Source organism: Notothenia rossii, assembly GCF_949606895.1.
Source record: "Notothenia rossii genome assembly, chromosome: 5".
Classification (NCBI taxonomy): Eukaryota; Metazoa; Chordata; class Actinopteri; order Perciformes; family Nototheniidae; genus Notothenia; species Notothenia rossii.
Window position 1 is genome coordinate 52,814,356 of NC_136903.1, and position 15,787 is coordinate 52,830,142.

General features: G+C 39.8%; 1 protein-coding gene and 1 long non-coding RNA gene across 6 annotated transcripts; one reads left to right on the top strand and one right to left on the bottom strand.

Annotated features, from left to right (window-relative positions):
- The first annotated feature begins 1,781 nt into the window (after nucleotides 1-1,781).
- LOC307039467 (uncharacterized protein) lies at nucleotides 1,782-6,399 on the top strand. 5 transcript variants are annotated; one of them, XR_013808246.1, is made up of 7 exons: nucleotides 1,782-1,901; nucleotides 2,818-2,957; nucleotides 3,605-3,770; nucleotides 3,926-4,267; nucleotides 4,889-5,024; nucleotides 5,235-5,342; nucleotides 6,260-6,399. XR_013808246.1 is itself a non-coding variant. In XM_079681564.1 (5 exons), the coding sequence occupies exons 1-4, from the start codon at nucleotides 1,792-1,794 to the stop codon at nucleotides 4,221-4,223; spliced, it is 714 nt and encodes a 237-aa protein (XP_079537690.1). In that variant the 5' UTR covers nucleotides 1,782-1,791; the 3' UTR covers nucleotides 4,224-4,267; nucleotides 4,889-5,063. The 5 variants fall into 5 exon arrangements, 2 of the variants coding, with proteins under 2 accessions (XP_079537690.1, XP_079537691.1); XR_013808247.1 differs by having other exon boundaries at nucleotides 5,235-5,288; nucleotides 6,260-6,398; XR_013808248.1 differs by having other exon boundaries at nucleotides 5,235-5,471; nucleotides 6,260-6,397.
- Nucleotides 6,400-7,304: 905 nt separating this feature from the next.
- Nucleotides 7,305-8,432, bottom strand: LOC307039468. Its single transcript, XR_013808249.1, has 2 exons — nucleotides 7,627-8,432; nucleotides 7,305-7,584 (listed from the first exon to the last, which is right to left on the bottom strand). It is a non-coding gene; the product is annotated as an uncharacterized lncRNA (long non-coding RNA).
- Nucleotides 8,433-15,787: the final 7,355 nt, after the last annotated feature.

A 15,787-nucleotide genomic window follows, 5' to 3' on the forward strand; every position in this document is an offset into this window, starting at 1 on the left:
AATATACGTAAGTACCGGTTCCCGACGTTCCGGTTTTAACCGGACTTGAACCGAAACTTTTTACAAGTCCAGTACCGGTTCGGCGTACCGGTACGCAGCACATCATAGGCACAATATTAGCATAGCATTAGCGCGCTATTAGAATTTCAATAATATGAACAATTATGAACTCAGACCAGCATTTCACATATTTATACAAGCAGAATACACTTGAAATGTAAGCCAAACTACTGCACGGGAGTCATACACCTAGTAACATAGAAGAACAAAGAAGCTAGCGGACGCCATTAGCCACTGTAGTGGAGCCGAACTAGCTGACAGAATGACATTAAACTACACATAAAGAACAGTTTCAAAAACACTTCTTAGATCGAAATATGACATAATCTTTGTACACACTACTAACCTGTTGAACAGGAGAAATGAATGAAGCAGAGGGAACGTTGTTGCCGTTCCAGCCAGAATGCCAAGTCTGCGGCAGACACATAATAACAACACTTACTTTACGGCATGCGCTCAGCAACACATTCCCTTTTACGGCATGCCCACTGAGGCCTTTCCGTGTCCTATACTGCCCTCTGCTGTTTGTAATGATATACAATATTTAACATAAACATGCCTTCGAGAGTATAACTTAATTTATACAAGACAATATACATTGAAAATGTGCCCACATATTTATGCGGTTATCTGAATCATATTTTCTACCCCTTATATTCGAAAATATATGATTAAATATCTAAAATATGCGCACTTCGACGCTGCGTGGGTGGACTCCAGTTATATCTTTCAAACTAAATCTATCCACTATCTGCTTGTAGACTAACGGTCAAAGGGTCTAATATCCGGGAGGGCCGGGCTCGAGTCTCGGAAAGGAAACGTTTTTTTGTGTTATCTCTTTTCATTCACTTACAATCTTTGTATAAATGCAAAGTATTCCAAGGTCTGCTTCACCTTAATTGTCCCAACTGCTTGGCAACAGCTGTCTGTTCTCCAGTTGTTTAAGGTGGTAGCCTGTCGCCTGCGTTCATGTTTCAAATAAATGGGAATTGATCAGCCTCAGATGTATTAATTTATAAAAAAAAAAAAATTTTAATTCGAATGTTTCTCTTCAGTGCAATTGCAATTGCACATTGCATCATTTTTGTGTTCTTTGTTCTGTTTTAGAAAGGAAGGATTGTTTACTTTTTTCGTTGTCTACAAAACCGGAAAAACAACATAATTGTGCTTTTCCAGACACTGAAGAAAGAAAAATACCATGAATTTTCGGTATCAGGGCTGTTAGGGAAAAGATCAGGCAATATATCTTGAGAGAAAACTTATCTTTTGATCCCGTTTGAATTGTGCCACGAATTACACTTATGATGTTTGTCATCTTAAACAATCACTTCCATGTCAAAAAACTCAGTTTGTCGTAAAACTGTTGAAATATAAGACTATGAAAAATACGCAACTAGAAATAAGTGAAATGTGCCAACGTGACGGCCGTCTTGGTGTGTGGTGCGCGACGGGAGATGTAGGTCATTGACTGGTTTCAGGCAAAAAAAAAGTGTTACTTCACAGTTTTACGACACATTTAAATTTTTTTGACTTGCAAAATTATCTTTTAAATTGACAAAAATCATATGTGTAATTTGTGGTTCAATTCAAACGGGATCGAAAGATAATCTTTCTCTCTCCATTTACTTCAATACATACCTTTTCCGAAATAAGGTCCCATGGAGCTCAACCGGAAAGGGAGGGACTTCGCCTCTCTATAAGCATGCAGCAGCAGTAGCAGCAGCCGGAAAAATGTCCACGAGAAACTTCATCTTGCGTTGCAAAAGGACAATAAATGACTGTACAAGACTTCTCCAAACAGATGATGCCGGTCATGCCGTGTTACAATCCACAGTAACGAGGTAAGGGCCAAGCCTATTGCTACTGTTAGAAATTAAAATCAATGTTTTAATGGGGAAATGTAGTTTAAACATGCCGTCAGTTTTAATGCTCTTTTATACTGAAAAACCAGAAATTCTTGTGCACAAGCAGTTAAGCTTTTATTCTGAAAATCCTTCATCTCCGGTTAGCATTTAGCATGTGGCTAATATACGATTTCCTGAAGAGGTGAATTTAGTAGCGAAATGAGAGAGTGGTGCAAACCGAAGCCTACTGACTTAACACTACAACTATAGATGTCGAGATACTACCATGCTGAATATTAAATGAAGGTACAGTTTATTTGAATACATTATTTACAGACGAGAGTAGCATGTGACAACATCCGGAATGACCGGAAACCAAACGAGCCGAGAAGTATTGTTTAGAGTATTGATTACAGCGTTTAGAATGTGTTAAATGAAGAGTGATGAAAGAGAATATGAGGAGAAACTGCGTGTTAAGCATATATTGAATGTGAAAAGAACCTATCCTCTGTTTAAATGCAATAACGGACATTAGAGACGAGGCGAGCCGGCTGGCGGGGAGGAGCCAGCAGACGATATATAAACAGCACCGGAGGAGAGATCCGGGCTCTTCTCTTCCCTATCGAGGAGAGCCAGATCACAGCTGTTTGTCTGACTGAACAATATTCTGTCTGTAACACTACCGCGCCTCTTTTAATTAAAGTACCCAATTGAACTTTCACAGAGACTCCATTTAGTCTCCTATTTTAAAGCTTCTCTCCTGGTCGGGAGAATAACGTACACAGTTAACACTACTACCAACACAAAGGAATGTAGTTTGTTTTTGCATGTAACCTAAACTGAGGTTGTGTGAGATCTTTCACACTTACAAATTCTGTCTTCTCCCCTATTTCACCAAACCGTTTACTGGCAGGTTAGAAACCATGGAAAGGAGCCTCGAGTGGTCACGGGGCAGGCTAATTAACGTCCCTACAGCTGATCTTTTACTTCAGGACCTTCGGGAATATATACTTGAAGTCCGGAGATCTTGGCCTACCACACCCGCACAACAAGGTAGGTCGATGTGATAATTGTTCACTTTAGCATAGGCTTTCGTTGATAAACCAGTGCTAGTATTGTTGAGTACTAAGTGTCCAACAGGCCAATACATTTTAAAGTAATTATTTGTTTTAAATATGGGTAATACCAATATAAACACCTTTTTTAATCTGTAGTTGCCAGCTATTAATTACAACATTCTGGTGAGACGCTCTGAGTCTCGAGTTGTCCACTTAAAACTGTACTCCAAATTCCACCTTTATATCCTGCCACAGTAGAGGAGACGCTATTCCCCCTCCCCCGTCGAGGGCAGTCTGGCCATCTGTAGTACACCACGTATCATCAAACGTGTGAATGAGGACATTGAAAGGGTGCCAGAGGGGGAGTCTCTGTCTTCAGGGTTGGAAGACACAGACTGCAACTATGTATCTCTATGCCCATACACATTTATGCTTTTGTTCTTACTGTATACTACAACTATAGTGTATTGCATGTCCACTGGTTTAATGCCAAACTGCATTTCATTTTTTTTTAAAGTATCTTTAGGCTGGGCAATGACAATAAAATAGACGCATTGTGTGCGTTTCTGGCACAACGGCATAAATGCGTTGCTTTTACAACAATGACAATAAATGTAATCTAATGTTTTGCTGTTGTTGCAGGTCATTCTGGCTACCACGCCCCACTCATTTTGTTGGGTGGTCGAGGTCCCCCACAATTCAGCATTTCCAGAGAGCAAATCTCTTTTTTGAGGAGCTGTGGTTTTACAGCAACAAAGATGGCACAGATATTAAAAGTATCTCTGCGCACAGTGAGACGGCGATTGAGGTATGTAGCAATGTCTTCAACATTGGAAGTGCCATCTTGTCTCAATTTATTGTAAACATCCCAAGGAGGGGTTGTAGCCATGTTACACTATGCATGTTGTAAAGTAAATCTGAATACCGTAGGTCTCATATATTTAAAACATGTTTATTTTTCAGGCAGTTCCACATGCTGCGCTCTGGGACATACTCCACCATCTCAGATGCTACACTAGACGACCTCATCAAGGAGATAGTGGCTGGGAATAACCAGATTGGCCCTGAATCTGTCAGGGCACAGCTGCAGGCCCAGCAGATGTGGATACAGAGACGCAGAGTGCGGGACAGCATGAGGCGGATAGACCCAGAAGCAGCTTCACTGGACATGTCCTCTCAAGCTGCAGAAGACAACTCCAAAACAGTGGAGGATCTGCAGAAGCAACTGCAGGAGTTAAGAGTCCAGCGAGAGTTTTGCTAACAGAGGTTTGCTGGCTCCGACGACAACATCCGATTCTATACAAGGTAATGTTTTGGCTAAATTCTATCCAAGTTTTTGAGATGGGTTAGCTTATAAAGAATCCTGTTTACCTGCCGTGTGACCGCTGACTATATGCATGCAGTGTTGGAATAAGTACTCAACTTAACTGAAGTATAAGTACAAATACTATGGTTTTAAAATACTCCTGAACTGAACATGTAGAATCATAAATCCTGTGTTTTCATATATAAAAAGTAACTAGAAACTATGAAGGTTAACTAAATGTGGTGGAGTAAAACATATTAATACTAACAACATACTGAGAATATTTTACTACAAGTGGAAATCTTCAAAACCTTACCAAAGTAAAAGTATGTCAATATCCACTGCGTTTCCCCCAGTTGCACACGTAAGAATGAAGAGTAAACGTAGTCATTGTGTGTAAAATGTTCCCTGTATGTTTTAGATTATTATTACTGCTGCTAATGTAGTTGCTACATTTTACTGCTGTAGATTACTATACCTGCACCTAGTGCCTTCTTACTCAGTCTATTTGAATTGTAATGTATTATAGCAAACAAGAGGAAAGCATTAGCCCATGTGTTACAGTTAACACGATTGTATTTACTGTCAATTAATGACTGACATGTGTCTTTTGTGTACAGATTCCCGAGCTATAACCACCTGATGGCCTTCTGGTTTTTAATTGAGCCTTCAATTCATTAAATGGTTTGTGTTACTAGAGCGATATCAACTGCCAAGAGTAATGAAGAAGTGGTTACACACGCACGTCCATCAACGGTAGGTTACGTTTCTTTTAACACACAATCTAAACACAAACTGAAGGGAAAATGTCTCTCCGACATTTCATTGCTTTTGTGTAGGCTAAAAGGCTAAAGTACTCAATCCTTTTTGAATACATCAGAGAACTAAAACAACTTAATGTTTTTCCCATAGTGTGCTACACTCATGACATTAATATAGTAACCTTTTTTTGTTTTTATCTTCCAGAGACAGCTGCTTCAGCCAATTGACGAGTTCTTCCTTTTTCTATGCTTCCTGTCGGTGGGTTTGAAAGAGAGGGACCTTGCAAACCGCTTCAACGTACACCAGTCCTCTGTGAGCCGCATCATTGCAACATGGACAAGTTTTCTTACAACTTTATTGGGGTCACAGTGCATCTGGCTTACACCTGCAGAAGTTCAAGCCCACCTCCCAGAGGCATTCAAAGATTTCCCAGACACACAGGTGATCCTGGATTGCACAGAGCTGAGGTGTCAAACACCATCCTCACTCCTCCTCCAAAGTGAAATGTATTCTACATAGAAATCTCACTGCACCATGAAAGCCCTGGTTGGCATAGCCCCACATGGTGCAGTGACATTTGTTTCCAGTCTGTATGGTGGTTCTGTCAGCGACAAGGAGATTTTCAAACAATCTGGAATAGCTGCGTTGTTGACTGAAAACATAGCAGTGATGGTAGATAAGAGCTTCCTGATCAGCGATTGCTGCAAATGCAAGGTGTACTGCCCACCTTTTCTGTCAAAGCAGAAGCAAATGCCAGCCTATGAGGTGAGGGAGACACAGGCCATTGCCAGACTGAGGGTTCATGTAGAGCGTGTCATTAGGAGGATAAAAGAGAACAAACTTTTTGATGGTGAATCCCACATAGGTATTGTTTGTATTCTTATCGATAGTCATGAACTTTCTCTTGTGACAAAATAGACTCTCCGTTAGTAAACGTTTACTCTGTGTAAAAGTGATTTCTGTGTGTAAAAGTGAGGTAACATGTGTAGATGAATAACATCAACTTGTATTCGTCCCACACATACACACCTATAGATGTAGTTATATTTGTGTCTGTGACTTTATATTGAATGGGAAATAACTGGAAAATACCTGTGTAAGAGAGAGACTCCTGTCCCGCCTCTCCATTTTATTTTTAGTTGTGCATTGTTATTTGTGCTTTAGAAACATTCCACTTGAACTTTATTTGAATGAACTTAGTAGTAATTATTGTCCTATATTTCTTTCAGATTTCACAGCTGCCTGGGCCTAGGAGAAAGAACCTCCATCTGTGCCTGCACCAAGGTCAAGATCTACCGTTGCTCAAGGGCCTTCACCAGAGCCATCACCACCGAGGACCAAAGGACCAGCATCACTACAGCGGCCTCCATCTGTCCCTGCCACAAGATCAAGATACACCTCGGTACAAAGGCCTCCACCACAGCCATCGCGATCAACCCAGCCAGCAAAGAAGTCTCGCCTAGCAGACGTACCTCCAATCCAGCCACCAGCATCAACCCGGGACAATCCCACCTACCTCCCTCCGACACAGCCACCAGCAGGCCATGCACCATCAGCCCCACCTACACAGCAGCCAGACCCACTGTCTTGGAAGACAGACAAAGACCATGGACAAAGACCCCCTGTCTTTACATTTATAATGAATAGTTGGTTGAAAAAGTTCTGATATTGGAAATATTGAGATTTTACAGTTTCATATGTTAACATAAATAGTTGGTTGAAAAATAAAGTTGAAATGCTGAATTTGTATTTGTACACATCACATAAACCTTGGTATGGAATATGAAGTCATTATTCAGTCCTGATGTAACTTTTCTGTGGTGAAAGTAGAGGGATGGAAATATTTTACTCTAAATTATAATTTACACATTTTCATTTTAGACATGAACAACACATTTATATAGGCTTATAGTGTAATTGATATATTTCACTACTTTTGTGAACCAAAGACTTTGGTGAACAAAATCTGAAACACCAAAAAAAATGGATGACATGAGTACATATGTGTTTCACAACAGTTTTGAAGTTTTCCAAAAATCGGATTTCTAAGCTAGGTTTCTCATAAGACAGTGCTCTAAGGTGAGTGAATTTGCATTTCTAGCAACACCAGAGACTACTGAACATTTTGACATGTAACACCATGCCATGTTATAAGAAGTACATTTAAAAGTGGATTTAAGGAGACATCTAAAAATTGAGAAAATACCTTTCACACTCCAGAGGTTTAAGGAAAAGGGTAATGCCATTTTATTTAAAAAAAACAATGAAGGCAGGTTATATTGATATATTGATTGATATATTTATTATATTCAAAGGCAAATTAATACTTAGTCCCCTGAATCTGGAATAATGCACAATTTACAGCACAGCCTCACCATGTCAGGAACTTTTCATCTACAGATTGTTTTGGTCTGGCTTTACCCTTCACTGATTGGTTACAGACACTTTTAACTTATTGGCTAAGGAAATCAGAAGGAGGGGCTCATTATCATATAAAAAACCGCGCGAACATTCGCCCGTATATTGGCCCGTTTTTTCACGCGAAAAAACGGACCTCCCCGTATGTTCGCGCGTTTTTTCGCGCGAAAAAACGGACCTCCCCGTATGTTCGCGCGTTTTTTCACCCCCGTATTATGGCACTTTTGGCTTTCCATAGAAGAGTCCCGATCCCTCGTCCGGTGCTAATATCCTCTGCTGGCTCCTCCCCGCCAGCCGGCTCGCCTCGTCTCCAATGTCCGTTGTTGCATTTAAACAGAGGATTGGTTCTTTTCACATTCAATATATGCTTAACAATACTTCTCGGCTGGTTTGGTTTCCGGTCATTCCGGATGTTGTCACATGCTACTCTCGTCTGTAAACAATAATGTATTCAAATAAACTGTAGCTTCATTTAATATTCAGCATGGTAGTATCTCGACATCTATAATTGTAGTGTTAAATCAGTAGGCTTCGGTTTGCACCACTCCATATCATTTCGCTCCTAAATTCATCTCTTTAGGAAATTGTAAATTTACCACATGCTAACTGCCAACCGGAGATGAAAGAGTTTCAGAATAAAGCTTAACAGCTGGTTGTGCACAAGAATTTCTGGTTTTTCAGTGTAAAACTGCATTAAAACTGACGGCAGGTTTAAACTGCATTTCCCCATTAAAACATTGATTTTAATTTCTAACAATCCCTCCTTACACACCTAAAAGTTCTTCATCAGAACTTTGCATATTACATATCTCATATTAACAAACATACAATCAAATGGAATGGTTCAGTAGGCTTAACTTTACAAAAATACTAAATAAATTATTTGGCTGTGCTTAAACATAAAAGTTTTCCCTTCTGCATAACTTCTGGTGTTTACATTCAATCATTCTTCAAAATAGCAGCAATGGCTTGGTACTAGAACATTTCTTCCTCCCTCCTTTCACAGAAACTGTTCTCATACCATGCTCAGTGTTAAGGCACTTGTTTTTACAAAGTGAAAAGAAACAAACCATTTTAGAATAGCAATGCTTTTTACAACATGAGATCTACCATATTAGAATAGTATAAAGTAATAAGGAATAAAATAAAAATATCTTGGATTGGCAAAGTAAATTGAAAAATAAAAATAAACTATCTTGGAATAGTGCAAAGTAAATTGAAATGGATTCACTCCATTTTAGCATTTTATTTTGCTCACTTCTTCACATGATTTCATAATTTAAAAAATCACATCAGCTGTACATTCATTGATCAATCTCATCTCCGAACATCCATATCATTTAAACTAACTCATCATTGTCATCAACATCTGTATACGGGGTGGGTCGTCTTGTTCTGCTAGCATTTGTAACTGTCTCCTCATGAGAAATGTACCCTCCCTCCTTTCATACCATTTAAGGTATGAAAGTAATATGTTCTCTAGAAGGGGCCGTCGTGATCAATCGGTACGTTCTACTCTGGGGTACGGCATTCTAGACAGTCATTTCTGGGAGAAGATTTTGGTCAGTTACAACAGTTGTAGAATTTCATCACTTAAATGTTCCTACTAAGTACCTTTGGGTGGTCTGTTCTAATGCTGTGATAAAGTCCCTGAAATGGTGTGAGAACCGGTGGAATATTAATAACTCATTATACTAATTTATTTTCCATTCTTGTCTACTTAAATAGCTATGCTAACCCCTTTAACAGAACCTTGGGTGCCCGAGCATGTGATAATTACTCCCTCCTTTAACAAGGACTTTAAAACAGAAGTCATTTCATTAATGGTTTGCAGTTCAATTCAGGAATTTACACTTAAGGCAGATATGTTTCTCCTTTAAATAACATCTCTAAATGTCAGGTCATCACTGATTGAATGGATGACCTTTAGGAGCTGGTGGCGCTTGTCTTTTAAAACTCATACTCTGGTGCCGTGTGCTCCCTCTGAAGCTGCAAGTAAGATTTAAAACATCTGCAGGGTGGGTCGAGCGACCCCTTCTCCCTGAACGATATTTGTTGTAAAATATACACCATCACAATGAGTGATCCAAGGCCCGCATGTATTACTCCCAATTATATTAGTTTTTTTTTTATTAAAATGTGCAATCTCTCTTTGCCCAGTGTCTTTTTAAAACTCTACATCTTGGACGAAAAACAAATGTTATTTCCACCTTAATCTTCCCTCCTGAGGTAATAACCATGCTACAATGGAGAAATCAATACTCTAGATTGGAATACTATCTTTGGCTTGGTACTAGCTCTACCTTTAACATTTTCCATACAAATAAAGATTTGTCTGCTTTTATAGAGTGGTTACTAAAACCATCCCTTTAAACTGTAGGTCTATACTGTAACAAATTAAATCTTCTCCAAATTCACACATGAATAAAAAACTCTTAAAGAATAATTTGTTCAAATGATGAAAAGATTGAATAATATGTTCTACCCTCAGTGTGTTTTTAGGGTTATTTAATAGTTTCCTCTTTCTTTATAAATTCACCAATTGATTAATTCATGGCTAATAAATATTTTTCTTTACGTATTTCTCGTTGGTGAATAAGTGTGTTTATCTGTAAACTCACTCACTCACGTTTTCCTTCTCTCCCCCTCTGGTTGTCAAGCCACGACCCCCTCACGTTCTGCCGGACCATGCCAACTCCTCCGTCCTGTCCTCTCCTCAGTCCATCCGCTCTTGGCTCCTTCCGCTGTAACTGTTTTGAGTGGCCCAACTGCTTTGCTTTTCATCTCCTCTTTTACAGTCTCTACTTTGTTGCATGGCGGGCGTATTCTGTTCTCATGTCCCACACTCTGCTCTTGTGTCCAAATCTTGTGGCTCAGCTTGGAACTTCATGTCCTGTGGGGGAACGATGAGAGTGTGCCTTTTATGTCACCTGTAGTTCTGGATGCCTCAGGTGGAGATGTTTCTGGATAAAGTCTTGTCATTATTGGTTCAGCTCTGGTTCTCTGTCTGTTCGATGGAGAAGGAGGAGTCTTCCGTGGTGAGGTCTTTTGTCTGCTTGGAAGTTGGGATCGTAGCGTTCTGACAGGCGGAGAGATCGAGAAGAGAGATCTCGGGACGCATTATCTATAGGTAATTCTAACACACATAAATAAATAAATCCAATCTTTCCCACTCTATTTTCCTAACCACACTATCTTTCTTTGATGTTAAATGTCATCTAAGCCCAGTTAATGTCTTCTAATAATTGTACCATATCCCGAAACATTGTTTTCACCCACTGTAACATGTTTACTCCAATTAACTCTTTCAGGAAACCACTTTCTTCCATAAATTTAAATACCTATATGTTTCAAGCACCACATATTTCATACACTATAAAAGAACGTCTCCATATTTTCTCCATCACTTTAAATCTCACTGTTATTTAGAACATAAGTAACTTTTGTGACTGGACATTTCCGCAATGTCACCACTATCTGCTGGGAAATTTTGTTCATAGAGTTTGTACGTACAAAGCTGTACTTGTGGGTTAGTAGCCTGTTTCAACTGCAATCATTTTCAATAATTCTACTCAGGTCACCGGTCGGTTGTTCATAAACTTAACAGGGGGTGTTTCTGCTACAGACTAAAACATGGATCCAGTGTATTTAGAGATTCCCCTAATCTGTTAATCCCCATCACTTACATATCCCGATCACTGAAACCCATCTCATCATTTGATACAAGAACTGCATATAAGGGGGTGAATCATCTTGATTATAACCGCCTCACCTTTGGGAACGAGTATTTCTAACTCCTCCTTTTGTTGCTCAGCTGATCTTTTGGCTCTGGGGATAAGTGAAAGTCTCTAAAACACAGCTGGAGTCTTGTTAGTGATGTGGGAATTCTTTATGAGTGAACTAATGGTTCCATGTTTTACTTGATATTGTACTCCCCATCCAACCAACAAGGTGCCAAGTGTAATGAGCACAATCAACAATGCTATTCTGACTCTTATCCCTAGAGGACACCACAATTGCTTTGGCTTTGTTCTCGTCATCATCTCTATTTTATCCCTGGTTTTGTCCGTTACAGAATTTAAATAATGAGTACAAAAATAACATACAAAAAATTGGACTCTTTTTCAGATGTAAAACAAAAAATAGGTTTTTACTTTAATGTACAATCTATAAAAATCTATAGACAATTTGTCTTTTGAGCTGTTTCTATCTTTATCTTATTTCTATTTATTGTTTTGTTCCAGCTCTGCCAAATCAGTCCTAACTCCCAATAATGTTCTGGAAGTTGCCAGTGAAGGGTGACAATGTGTGAGGTGGTGTCAATTTGCTCCTTTTTCTTTACCTTTAAACCGGAGCGTGTGTGAAGTTTGTTACAACTTTTCACGCTTCCGTCCACCGGGGATGAGCCCACTGTCTTTTGTGAACTTTCACCCTCACCCAATCACCTGGCCGAACAAGAGTCTCTTCTGGTGTCTCGTCTGGTATCTCTGTAGTTTTCCTAGCCTGTGTAGACAAAACTTGCATAATATTACTCAGAGTTCTGACATATTCATCCACTTCTATTTGTCTAATATCTAAAACTGGACCACTCCCTCTTTGGAGAAGGCCCAAGCTTCAGCAAACCTCTTGTTGTTATGAGACCTATTGTTGACTACATGTTATTATTTATTAACTACAACGTCACCGAAATCAACATATCTGTATAATCATGACACTCCCTCCTTTGAGCATAAAATGCTGAATTAATATTGCAATGATTACCCTATTATGAACAGGACATGTAAAACCCATAACGTTGCGTTAAATAAATATAACTTCTCCATGTACCCATAAGACGTACAAAAATGTCGTATGATGTATGGTTTTCTGATGGTATAAATGCATATTCACTAAAAAATCTGCCATTAGCACAAAAAATATTTTACTTGTTTCAATAATGGCTTTTGTGATGGTATTATGCATCATCGTTGCTGCGAAAAACAATACCCCTGGTTCCGCTAATGCGTCTCAATAATTCTAGGATTAGAGGATTGGTTAATACTGCTGAACCAACATATGATAAAATAATATTTCTCCAAACTGGAGGGAAAATATGAACTATTTTCACAGAGAGTGAGCTGCATGAAGGGCTGGTGCCCCTCACTCAAAATGAGATATTGCCTTACGCACTACACTATAAATCAGTAAAGTTACTCAAGAATAAATAAATAAAAACTGATTCTTGAAACTGTTGTAAAAACCCTACAACTTCTTCGTCCAAGCTCTCAATCAGTGTTATGTTATTTAATCTGCAGCTCATGCCTTAAAACAGATACTTCAGACCCATTATAAAATTGTGTTCATGAGAAAAATGTGATCTGACTCAATAAATCACATAATTGTTTGATTAAAAACTGCACTTCTGGCTAAGAAAAAAATGAAGTTCCCCTTTAAACACAGCCCCGGTCTTCTGAAGGGGTCTATCTATGTACTGGCTGGAAAATGTTGGGCCAGTCTCTGTCGCTCCGTCACAGTTCTCCCGCTAATAGTCACTCTCTAGTTCAGCTGGGTTCTTGTTGAATTCTTCACTGGTTTGAGACAAGCGACCCTATTGGAACACCTCCCTTTGTAGCCAGACTTCACCACAGCAGAATCGAGTTTCTGTTTTCAGGTCTGGACAGCTTCACGTCAGGTGTATCGCCGCCCCTTGCATATTTTGGGTGGAAGCCCATCGTCTTGACCTCACTAGCTGTGTCGACACAATAGTTTTCTGTGTGGGGGAACAACATCACTTGTAATCTGTATCCTTCTCATAATTACAAAAATAGTCTGCTCAATGTTCTACTCTGCTACTTCTAATCTGTGGATGCTCTATGTGTAAATGCAATATTCTACTCACTATCTTTTAAATAACATTCAACCTCTCCCTCCTGTGGTGACATACGTGGCTCTATGTAGCTGTTTTTTTTAAATACTCTAGTGCTGAAGATGCATCACCTGAGGGTCTGGTCCTCTAAGTTTCCTCATTGTTGTGGTTGATACCAGACTGTCAGTGGCATTTGGTTCATGTTTGGAAATCCTGTACGTCTTTGACATCTCTGGGACCCCCTGCCTCCGTCGTCATCATGGAAACTGCATGGTGGGCCGTTGTTTGGTGCATGTGGTGGGTATTTCATTTGTTGTTGTGGACAATCTCTAGCCCAATGGCCCAGCTGATTGCATATGTAGCATCCCTCAAACCGGATAACTTTTCCTCTGCCTCTGCCTCCTAGGAAACCTCCTGGTTGTTGGTTCTCCATCTGATTCTCTGGCACTATCTGAGATTCCACTGTTTGAGATGTCTGCCCTGCATTCTCTGGTTCTTCCTGAGCTTGAATTGTTGGAGGAATCTGCCCTGCCTTCTCTGATGTAGCTGCCATTAGCCTTACCGCTTTCTTTTTTTATTAGCTTCGGTATCTTTCTCAGCTATTTGTATCTTCAAGAGTCTTAGTTGTAATGTTTTAATTTCTTCGTCTCTTTCTCTCTGGGTTGCTTGGTATTTCATATCGTGGTAAATGAGATGTTGTCTCCATTCTTCAATGGGTATAACGTCTAATGCCACCACATCTCCCAGGCTTGCCTGCACTGATTGGGGAAGGGCGTTAATGACCGCGTTCTTCCACAGCATTACGACAGACGGTGAAACGTCATGTCGTTCTCCAGTGCAGTCCTCCCACACACCTTCACATCTCTTCAGGAAGGCATACATGTCTTCCCCCGGTTCTTTTCTCAGGCTGTTGAGGGCATGTAAACTCTGTGTTGTTGGGTAGATTTGACGAATGGCAGCCCAATACCTCGACCTGACTTTGTTGAAGCAAATGCAATCTGGAGAGTTGGTGCATTTGGCCTTGGAATCTATTGCTCTCACTTCAAGTCGTCCTTCAATGCGTCCAAGCAGGGCCTTCATGTTTCCCAAGCACAGGTGGTCTTGGGCTGTGTATCTCTCCAGATCATTCACCCACTTCTGACCTCTTTTCGTGAGTGGAAGTAGCTTTGCCACTAATGCTTCCATGTCTCTGTGAGTCCATGATTGGTATTTCAATCCTCCTTCTCCAGCCGCTATCTGTCATGTAGGGAGGAGGCGCATCTGTCAGGCTTGGAAGGAGCTTTGAAGGTTGGATTACTGGAGCTTCTTCTGTCTTTTCTTTCTTATCTTCCTTTGCTGTGAGCTCTGCTCCTTGAGCCACATACATGCTGTTCGTTGATTCTTGACTGACATATTTTAGATGGAGTACCAGACTTGTAACTCTAGATTGTCTTTTTTCAGCTCTGTTCATAGCGCTTTTAGCAGGTCCACACCAAGGGGGTTGTCCGGCTTTGATCCATGCTTTTTCCTGTTGTAGGTATTCAGCATTCTCATGTTCAACTACAGCTTTTCTATGGGCTTTCGTTGGTCCCGGCTGATCATCTGCTGGAAACAGTCCTCTCGTTTGCCACTGTTCCAACAGTTTCTCCATGTGGTTCCATGTCTTTTGTCTAAGATTTGGAGCTGTTATAGCATCTGATCTGATTTTTATCCTTCCCTTGATATCTGCTGTTGAGCCTGGCTCTGCGTCTAGTCTCAACTTAGTTTGTTTTGGTGACATGTTCTCTAATTATTTATTAACTTATCAAAGATGAAGCACTAATCTTCTGACAAGCACCTTCGTTTAAATTTGTTTGTTTTTTTAGTTGCTCAAGGTTTTATTAATTTCTTTTTTTTTTTTTTTAAGTTATAGATTTTTTTTATTTTTTTTAAGTTTTAGGTAAAATATTAATAAAGTTAATTAATATTAGGGCCGGGACTTTAACGCATTAATTAAGATTAATTAATTATAAAAAAATTAACGCATTTTAATCGCACTTATTTTTGCACCGCGGAACGTTTCTCACTGGATGAGTTTCAGGGGTACCGATTATACTGGAGCACCAGCTAACGTTCATGACTTCAGACAACAACAAACCACAGTGAACAATAGTCAAACATGAACGAAGAAGCTAATGAGACCACTTTGGTTGGCCCCGTGGATGGGACATTTTGTTTTAAAAAACGGACGGATGGAAGCGTCAATAAGAGCACGGTTGTTTGCAAATTATGCAAAAATCACATAATTGTTTGATTAAAAACTGCACTTCTGGCTAAGAAAAAAATGAAGTTCCCCTTTAAACACAGCCCCGGTCTTCTGAAGGGGTCTATCTATGTACTGGCTGGAAAATGTTGGGCCAGTCTCTGTCGCTCCGTCACAGTTCTCCCGCTAATAGTCACTCTCTAGTTCAGCTGGGTTCTTGTTGAATTCTTCACTGGTTTGAGACAAGCGACCCTATTGGAACACCTCCCTTTG

Excerpts from the sequence above, each read along its gene's own strand:
- LOC307039467 (XM_079681564.1), top strand. The coding sequence starts at position 1,792 with ATGTCCACGAGAAACTTCATCTTGCGTTGCAAAAGGACAATAAATGAC. Across the intron at positions 1,902-2,817 it reads TTACAATCCACAGTAACGAG|GTTAGAAACCATGGAAAGGA; the intron begins GTAAGGGCCAAG and ends GTTTACTGGCAG. Across the intron at positions 2,958-3,604 it reads TACCACACCCGCACAACAAG|GTCATTCTGGCTACCACGCC; the intron begins GTAGGTCGATGT and ends CTGTTGTTGCAG.